Source organism: Salmo salar, unplaced genomic scaffold (assembly GCF_905237065.1).
Source record: "Salmo salar unplaced genomic scaffold, Ssal_v3.1, whole genome shotgun sequence".
In the NCBI taxonomy this organism is placed as follows: domain Eukaryota; kingdom Metazoa; phylum Chordata; class Actinopteri; order Salmoniformes; family Salmonidae; genus Salmo; species Salmo salar.
In genome coordinates this window covers 4,388-15,426 of record NW_025550853.1, presented here as the reverse complement: position 1 = coordinate 15,426, position 11,039 = coordinate 4,388, and the positions used below count along the sequence as shown (strand labels likewise).

General features: G+C 41.8%; 1 protein-coding gene across 1 annotated transcript; it reads right to left on the bottom strand.

The window, feature by feature from the left end:
• Positions 1 to 251: 251 nt before the first annotated feature.
• LOC123740063 (probable RNA-binding protein 46) lies at positions 252 to 7,276 on the bottom strand (the record flags this gene model as incomplete). The annotated part of the gene is given in 5 exon segments (XM_045713968.1): positions 252 to 2,143; positions 2,494 to 2,596; positions 3,060 to 3,181; positions 6,975 to 7,058; positions 7,202 to 7,276. Coding segments are annotated over 5 exon segments (590 nt in total), but the record flags the coding sequence as incomplete, so codon positions are not given.
• Between the last annotated feature and the right edge of the window lie 3,763 nt (positions 7,277 to 11,039).

The window sequence follows — 11,039 nt, the reverse complement described above, 5'->3', positions numbered from 1 at the left end:
ACAGTCAGACACACACACACACAATACACGGTATTTAATTTGTTTATTAAATTCAACATGATCTCAGTAACCAGTTAAAATGTTCCTAGTGAACAGTGTGTGTATGAGAATAAAAACATACCTCCCAAATGGAACCCTATATAGTGCACTACTTCAGACCAGGGCCCTATTCCCTATATAGTGCATTACTTTAGACCAGGTCTAAAATAGTGCCACTATATAGGGAATAGGGCCCTGGTCTAAAGTAGTGCACTATATAGGGAATAGGGCCCTGGTCTAAAGTAGTGCACTATATAGGGAATAGGGTTCCATTTAGAACGCACTCAACAAAAAACTGAGCACCTCATGAGAACAACATGGGAGGAAACCATAACAACCCAGTGTAAACAACATCGATATAAACAAAACAACTGCTGGAGAAAAATTATTCAACTTCCTGAATTTATTTACCATTGTGTGTGTGTGTTCCCGGTGATCAACTAAACCAACTGGAGAGACAATATGGACCGGTATCACCGGTACAGTACATGTCACTATTGTTCATTTAAAAGGATACTTCTGGATTTCTTTATTTATCTACTTCCTCAGAGTCAGATGAACTCTGTAGATACCATTTTCATGTCTCTGCATGCAGTTTGGAGAAAGTCGCTAACTAGCACTAGCGCAACCACTGGAAGTCTATGGGTATATGCTAGCACGCTAGTTAGCATTGGCTCGCGAAACTACCTCTTAGCGTCCTTCATACTAGACGCAGAGACATAAAAAATGGTTCATCTGACTGTGGGGAAGTAGATAAAGCGCCTCGATGCTAAAATCCCACAGTATTCTTTTAAATGACTTTTTGACAAAAACTCTAAATGACATTAAAAAAAAAATAAAAAAAAAAGACAAAGAAAAATAAAAGTTAATATTTAGGAGGAGAGGCAACGCTGTCTTGTTGATGATCGCTATGTTTTATAATGTTAATAATAATAATAATATTCAATATTTAAATCTCAATAAATATATTATGCGGCGGAGCCATTTTGGATTGTCTTTACACATCGCTTATCCATTTAGATATGATCTGCCCACTTGATTTCACCTTGTTCAAAATCACCAGCTGCTAATAAATAAATAATTAATTGAATAACAAAATAGAAGACAGAATTTTGACATTGTTTGATATTTGAATATTTGAGCATTATACGATACAGTAGAACCTAAATATACTGCGATAAAGCATAATAGGTGGATGACAAAAAATACAAAAAATAATAAAATACAGTACATGTAAGTCAGAAAAAAGTCACTAAAATATTTAAATCATGTTTTATAAATACATATGGTCAAAAGTCAATACTATTCAAGTATCATTATTGCCAAGATATGAAATAAGTGCTAAAGTAAATGAAGTTTTCTTCAGTTTGATCTATAATTCCCTTGTTTACCTTACCTATGGGGTTTGGGTAGATGCTATGTGGGACCCTTGGGACATCCCTACCCTAAACCCTACCCTACCCTTACCTTAACCAAAACCCTCTTCTTAACCCTTACCTTAACCAAAACCCTCTTCTTAACCATAACCCTCTTCTTAACCCTTACCTTAACCCTCTTCTTAACCCTTACCGTAACCATTTTAAATGTCAACTTCAAATGGGGTGACGTCAGAGTTAGACGTCCGAAGGATCCCACTTAGCATGCACCTCTGCTGCATAGAGTAACACTGTGAGCAGAATGAATGCAGCCCTTCATGAGTCAACTTAACATATGAATTACAAAATGGCCGTCTTTTGAAAACCAAACAACCCAAAAAACTAAACCAACCAAACATCCAACACAAAGGTAAAATGCCTCAGTAACAAACTAGGCACATAGTGGAGGTTGTTCACCTCCACCTCCCTCCTCTTTCCCTCTGTTCCCTCCTCTCCCACAGTGAGTGATGATGGGAGGGATGATCAGAAGAAGGCAGGGTTCTGGTTAGGGGGGATATAGAGTCTCTGTGGGGTGGTGGGAGAAAGAGGGTAGGGGAAGGCTCTGGTACAGCCGTATGAGAGGAGACCGGGGCTGTTGGAGACAGGAGGAGGAGAGAGAGAACCGTAGGGGACGGGAGGAAGAGGAGGAGAGAGCGAACCGGGGGAGCTACCGTTGAGGAAGGAACAGTCTGAGAGGAAGGGATGGAGTAGAGAGAACATTTAAAAAATATATATAATAATAATAATAAATAAATCAGTCAATTGATTGGTCTAACACAGGGGTAGGCAACATCGAAGCCCGAGAGCCAATTTAGGAATTCTATGGAGGGCAGTTATTTTAAAAGATATAGGTCCATAATAATTTCGACATACTTTTAACCAGGTATAAACGTTAAAGTGGAGCCTGAAGTCATTTATTTTTTTTAAATCTAAAATAATACTTTTCCCTAAATTCCACCGCGGGGCCACATTAAAGGGTACCACCGGTTGTGAGTCACTTTTCTAACAAGTGTCAAGTGTAAGCGTGTGTTTAACTAACCCAAGTTCCAGAGTGCGTTCTGTGCTGCCAGCTCCTTAGCGTCCTCCAACACCGTACACACCCTGTCTGGCATGAAGCTGCTTCTCGTCGACGAGATCACGACCTAACAGACACAAACACAGACAGAGAATTAAAAGGATGTTTTTCCACCCCCTCCACCCCCCCAATTTTTTTTTATATATGTCAATCATCTTAGAAATGTAGGTAAATCAGAACATGGTTCAGAGATACAGTATGATCCTAGTGCTTGGCTGTAACTTGGGTTGCTGCCTTTCCAGACTAATTCCTAGGTCTCCATAGGATGAGGTACATCAATTTAAACATGGAAACAGTCTTTGTTAGTCTGGCTGACACCAGCTCTCAAAAGTCTTACACAGCTTGCTGTGTAGTGAGTGACGTGGGTCTCTCGCCAGACTAGTCAGCCAGACTAGGTCTTTGTATAAACGTTTGTTTGTTAAATAGTATGTAGTAAAGGTGGTGAAAATAATGAATGAATAAATGAATGAACGAAGGTACTAATTAACAACAAATTAATTAATTAAGTAAATAATGAGACATATACCCACCTTGTATATGAGCATTAGCTTCCCCTCTTGTCCCGGTGTTGAGTAGAGGTAGTATTCAGGTAGTGCCCAGCTGTTCTTTAGGCAGTAGTACTCTAGTAGAGTTACCGCTGAACTAAACTGACCTAGTAACAACATATATAATATATAGTATTATTACAGTATATTACATAGTATTATTAGTAGTAGAGGTAGTATTCAGGTGGTGCCCAGCTGTTCTTTAGGCAGTAGTACTCTAGTAGAGTCACCGCTGAACTAAACTGACCTAGTAACAACATATATAATATATAGTATTATTACAGTATATTACATAGTATTATTAGTAGTAGAGGTAGTATTCAGGTAGTGCCCAGCTGTTCTTTAGGCAGTAGTACTCTAGTAGAGTCACTGCTGAACTAAACTGACCTAGTAACAACATATATAATATAGTATTATTACAGTATATTATATAGTATTATTAGTAGTAGAGGTAATACTCAGGTAGTGCCCACCTGTTCTTATAGCAGTAGTACTCTAGTAGAGTCACCACTGAACTAAACTGACCCAGATTGATAATGGCTTGGGGGGGCTGCCGTTTTACGGGCTCCTAACCAATTGTGCTACTTTGTGTTTTTTTGCGTTGTTTATAACTTATTTTGTACATAATGTTTCTGCCACAGTCTCTTAAGACCAAATAGAGCTTCTGGACATCAGAACAGTGATTAGTCACCTCGAACTGGACAAAGATATTTTTCTTTAACCTGTCTGGGCTAGGGGGCAGTATTTTCACGGCCGGATAAAAAACGCACTCCAATTTAAACTGGTTACTACTCTTGCCCAGAAACGAGAATATGCATATTATTAGTAGATTTGGATAGAAAACATTGAAGTTTCTAAAACTGTTTGAATGGTGTCTGTGAGTATAACACAATTCATATGGCAGGCAAAAACCTGAGAAAATTCCAAGCAGGAAGTGGCCTGTCTGAGAATTTGTAGTTCTTCCTTTGGTTGTCTATCGAAACTACAGTATCTCTGGGGTTACGTAGCACTTTCTAAGGCTTCCATTGGCTCTCTAAAGCCTTCAGAAAGCGGATTGAGGCGTCTCCTGTCTCTGGGCAGATAATAGGAGCTCAGTTTGTCAGTGGTCTGCCTGGTGACTAAGAGATTGGATATGCGCATTCACGAGACCACGCTGTTTTTTTCTTTTCCTCTTTGAATGAATACACTACTGTCCGGTTGGAATATTATCGCTATTTTACGAGAAAATAGCATAAAAATTGATTTTAAACAGCGTTTGACATGCTTCTAAGTACGGTAATGGAACATTTTGAATTGTTTTGCCTCGAAATGCGCTCGCGCATTACCCTTTGGATAGTGACCTGAACGCACGAACAAAACAGAGGTATTTGGACATAACTATGGATTATTTGGAACAAAAACAACATTTATTGTGGAAGTAGCAGTCCTGGGGTGCATTCTGACGAATATCAGCAAAGGTAATACAATTTTTCTAATGCTAATTCTGAGTTTAGTGTGCCCCCGGAGTTGGCGGGTGTCAAAATAGCTAGCCGTGATGGCTGAGCTATGTACTCAGAATATTGCAAAATGTGTGTTCAGGTCACTATCCGAAGGGGTGACGCGCGAGCGCATTTCGTGACATTTTTTTTTAAATATTCCATTATCGTACTTCGAAGCATGTCAAACGCTGTTTAAAATCAATTTTTATGCTATTTTTCTCGTAAAATAGCGATAATATTCCAACCGGGCGACGTTGTATTCATTCAAAGGCTGAAAGAAAAAATTTGAGAATTCTCATGAACGCGCATCTCCAGTGTCACTGTTCCCAGGCTGACCACTCACAAATTCTCCTGCTGTTCTTCGCCCAGAGACAGCAGACACCCCATTACACTTTCTGGCGCCTTCGAGAACCAATGGAAGCCTTAGAAAATGTCGCGTTACAGCAGAGATGCTGTATTTTCGATAGAGATGCAACTGAAGGACAACAAATTGTCAGACAGGGCACTTCCTGTATGGAATCTTCTCAGGTTTTGGTCTGCCATATGAGTTCTGTTATACTCACAGACACCATTCAAACAGTTTTAGAAACTTTAGAGTGTTTTCTATCCAAATCTACTAATTATATGCATATTCTCATTTCTGGGCAAGAGTAGTAACCAGTTTAAATCGGGTACGTTTTTTATCCGGCCGTGCAAATACTGCCCCTAGCCCCAACAGGTTAAATCGTTTTTTTTCTCCCCTCTCTCCAGAGATGTTAGATGAGGTTCAAGTCCGGGTCTGGCTGGGCCACTCAAATACATTCAGAGACTTGTTCCAAAGCCACTCCAGCGTTGTCTTAGCCGTGTGCTTCGTGTCGTCCTGTTGGAAGGTAAACCTTCACCCCAGTCTGAGGTCCTGAGCGCTCTGGAGCAGGTTTTCATCAATGATCTCTCTGTACTTTGCTCCGTTCATTTTTCCTCGATCCTAACTAGTCTCCCAGTTCCTGCAGCTGAAACAAATCCCCAGAGCATGATGCTGCCACCACCATGCTTCACTGTAGGGATGATATTGGCCAGGTGATGAGCAGTGCCTGGTTTCCTTCAGACGTGACTCTTGGCATTCAGGCCAATCTTGGTTTCATCAGACCAGAGAATCTTGTTTCTCATAGTCTGAGAGTCCTTAGGTGCCTTTTGGCAAACTCCAAGCAGGCTGTCATGTGAATTTTACTGAGGAGTAGATTCCGTCTGGCCACTCTACCATAAAGGCCTGATTGGTGGAGTGCTGCAGAGATGGTTGTCCTTCTGGAAGGTTCTCCCATCTCCACAGAGGAACTCTGAAGCTGTCAGAGTGACCATTGGGTTCTTGGTCACCTCCCTGACCAAGGATCTTCTCCCCGATTGCTGTTTGGCCAGCTCTAGGAAGAATCTTTGTGGTTCCAAACTTCTTCCATTTAAGAATGATAGAGGATTATTTGTTCTTGTGAACCTTCAATGCTGCCCAGGTCTGCGCCTCAACACAATCCTGTCTCGGGGCTCTACGGACAATTCCTTCAACCTCATGGCTTGGTTTTTGCTCTGACATGCACTGTCAACACATGGGACCTTATATAGACAGGTTTGTGCTTTTCCAAATCATGTCCAATCAATTGAATTACCACTGGATGCACCTGAGCTCAATTTCAAGTCTCATAGCAAAGGGTCTGAATACTTACGCAAATCAGATGTGTTTTTTTATTTTTAATAAATTAGCAAACAAAAAACAAAAACATTTTTGCTTTGTCATTATGGAGTATTGTGTGTAGATTGATGATGATTTAATTTTTTGGGTGAAAGGCTGTCACGGTTGTTTGAAGGATCGGACCAAAATGCAGAGTGTTCGTGGTTCCACATACTTATATTTATTGTGAAATGTTGCAAAACACCAAATACTTGAAAATACAAACACAACAAACCGTGACGCAGAGAGGACAACACACTACTGAAAAGATAATCACCCACAAAACAGGAAGAGAAAAACCCCTACTTAAATATGATCTCTAATCAGAGGCAACGAGGATCAACATAGAAATAGAAAAACTAGAACTTAAACATAGAAAAAGAAAACATAGAACAAACACCCCCTGTCACGTCCTGACCTACTCTACCATAGAAAATAACAACTTACTATGGTCAGGACGTGACAAAGGCTGTTTAAAGGCTGTGATGTAAACAATTTGGGAAAAAATAAGGGGTCTAAATACTTTCCGATTGCACTGTATATAATATAATAATATCACAATCATAATATCATAATATAATATCATCATCACAATCATCAGCAGGTTTTCAAAAAAAAATAAACTGGATTTCCTGATTCTGGGAATTATTTCAAACGGATTTCTAGAAATCGTGGGATTTTTTTAAACCAGAATTTTACAACCATAATCATCAGTATCGAACGCACCTGGTTTGAGTGACAGCAGGCTGGCGGGGGAGAGACTGGAGCCAGCGAAGATGGGATACACACACCTCTCCACATCCCCTGTTCCTATACAGAGATCACCTACATCATTTACACACAACCTGTTCCTACACAGACCACCTTCACCTTCATCATCATCATCATCATCATCATATATTTCACACACTCCCACCCCACCAAGCACGCTCCCTTCCCACAGACACACTGACCTGTTCCAACGTAGAGACTCCCCAGGCGAGGTGGCAGGCTGAGAGGTCGTAGAGGAGTCCCTACCTCCATCCCTCCTAAATACACCAATAAGTTAATAACATTAATGTTCACCAAAGTTACTTCTTGATATTACAGTTACAACTACTATTACTACTGCTGCTACTAATACTGCTGCTACTACTATTGCTACAACTACTGTTGCTACTACTGTTGCTACTACTACTACCGTTGCTACTAATGCTGCTGCTGCTATTACTAATGCTGCTACTGCTGCTGCTAATAATACTACTGTTGCTACTACAACTACTACTACGGCATCTACTGCTGCTGCAACTACTGCTGCTACTACTACTACTACTACTACCACCACTACTTCAAATACTAATGCTACTACTGCTACAACCGCTTCTACTACTGCTATGAATACTACTGTTGCTACTACTACTGCTACTAATAATATTGTTTGCTACTACTACTACTACTACTGATGCTGCTGCTACTACTACTACTCCCACTCACTGCTGCTTCTACTACAACCACTGCTGCTGCTACCACTGCTGTTGCTACTACTACTACTACTACGATTGCTACTACTACTACTGTTGCTACTACTACTTCTGTTACTACTACTACTACTAATGTTGCTACTACTACCGCCGCTGCTACTACTGCTGCTGCTACCTGTTGCTACTACTACTGCTACTACTGTTGCTACTACTACTACTGTTGCTACTACTGCTACTACGGTTGCTACTACTACTACCACGGTTGCTACTACTACCACCACTACTACTGTTGCTACTACTACCTTGCTACTACTACCACTGTTGCTACTACTATTACCACTACTACTACCACCACCACTGTTGCTACTACTACCACCACTACTGTTGCTACCACTACCACCACCACCGCTACTGTTGCTACTACTGCTACTGTTGCTACTACTGCTACTACTACCGCTGCTACTACTACCGCTGCTACCACTACTACCACCACCACCACTACCGTTGCTACTACTTACTACTGTTGCAACTACTACTACTGTTGCTACTACTGCTGCTACTACACTGTTGCCACTACTACTACCGCTGCTACCACTGCTACTCTGTTGCTACCACTACCACCACTATTACTACTACTATTACTACCACTGTTGCTACCACTACCACCACTACTACTACTGTTGCTACTACTACCACTGTTGCTACTACCACTACTAATACTCTGCCACCAATACTAATGCCACTGTTGCTGCCACCCGCGTTTCCACTCTACTACTGCTGTTTCTACTACCACCGTTACTACTATTACTTTTACAACCACTACTACTGTTGCTACTACTCACTACTGTTGCCACTACTACTACTACCACTGTTGCTACCACTACTACTACTACTGTTGCTACTACTACTGTTGCTACTACTACTGTTGCTACTACTACTGTTGCTACTACCACTACTACTACTGTTACAACTACTACTACTACCACTACTACTACTGTTACTACTACTACTACGGTTACTACTACCACTGCTGCTACTACTACCACTACTACTAATGTTGCTACTACTACTGCCGCTGCTACTACTGCTGCTGCTACTACTGTTGCTACTACTACTGTTGCTACTACTACTACTACCACTGTTGCTACTACTGCTACTCACGGTTGTACCACTACCACCACGGTTGCTACTACTACTACCACTACTACTGTTGCTACCACTACTGTTGCTACTACTACTACCGTTGCTACTACTATTACTACTACTACCACCACCACCACCACTGTTGCTACTACTACTACCACTACTGTTGCTACTACTACTACTTCTACTACAACCACTGCCACCGTTGCTACTACTGCTACTGTTGCTACTACTGCTACTACCACTGCGCCACTACTACTGCTGCTGCTACTACTACTACTACCACCACTGTTGCTACTACTACCACTGTTGCAACCACTACTACTGTTGCTACCACTGCTGCTACTACTGCTGTTGCCACCACTACCACCGCTGCTACTACTGCTACTCTGTTGCTACCACTACTACCACTATTACTGTTGCTACTACTACCACCACCACTACTACTGTTGCTACTACTACCACTGTTGCTACTACTACTACTAATACTCTGCCACCAATACTAATGCTACTGTTGCTGCTACTACTGCTGTTTCCACCACTACTACTGCTGTTTCTACTACTACTGTTACTACTTTACTTTTGCAACTACTACTACTGTTGCTACTACTACTACTACTGTTGCTACTACTACTACCACTGTTGCTACCACTCCTACTACCACTGTTGCTACTACCACTGTTGCTACTACCGCTGTTGCTACTACTACTGTTGCTACTACCACTGTTGCTACTACCGCTGTTGCTACTACTACTGTTGCTACTACTACTGTTGCTACCACCACCACTACTACTGTTACAACCACTACTACTGTTACTACTACTACTACTGTTACTACTACCACTGTTGCTACTACTACTACTACTACTACTACTGTTACTACTACTACCACTGTTGCTACTACTACTACCACTGTTGCTACTACTACTACCACCTGTTACAACTACTACTACTACTGTTACTACTACTACCACCGTTACTACTACTACTACTGTTACTACTACTACTACTCACCACTGTTACAACTACTACTACTGTTACTACTACTACCACTGTTACTACTACCACTGTTACTACTACTGTTACTACTACTACTGTTACCACTACCACTGTTACTACCACTACCACTGTTACTACTACTACTACTACCACCGTTACTACTACTACCACTGTTACTACCACTACTACTACTGTTACTACCACTACTACTACCTGTTACTACTACTACCACTGTTACTACCACTACTACCACTGTTACCACTACTACCACTACTGTTACTACTACTACTACTGTTACTACTACTACCACTGTTACTACTACTACTACCACTGTTACTACCACTACTACTACCGTTACTACTACTACTACCACTGTTACTACCACTACCACTACTACTACCCCGTTACCACTACCACTACCACTACTGTTACTACTACTACCACTGTTACAACTACTACCACTGTTGCAACTACTACTACTACTACTGTTACTACTACCACTACTACTGTTACTACCACTGTTGCTACTACCACTACTACCACCGTTACAACTACTACTACTACTACTGTTACTACTACTACTACTACTACTGTTACTACTACTACTACTGTTACAACCACTACTACTGTTACTACTACTACCACTGTTACTACTACTACTGTTACTACTACTACTACTGTTTCTACTACTACCACTGTTTCACTACTACTACTGTTACTACTACTACTGTTACTACTACTACCACTGTTACTACTACTACTACCGTTACTACTACTACCACGTTACTACCACCGTTACCACTACCACCGTTACCACCACCACCGTTACCACCACCACCACCACCGTTCACCACCACCGTTACCACCACCACCACCACCGTTACCACCACCACCACCGTTACCACCACCACCACCACCACCGTTACCACCACCACTACCACCACCACCACCACCACCACCACCGTCACCACCACCACCACCACCGTTACCACCACCACCACCGTTACCACCACCACCACCACCACCACCACCACCACCGTTACCACCACTACCACCGTTACCACCACCGTTACCACCACCACCACCACTGTTACCACCACCGTTACCACCACCACCACCACCACCACCGTTACCACCACCACCACTACCACCCTACCACCACCACCACCACCACCGCTACCACCACCAC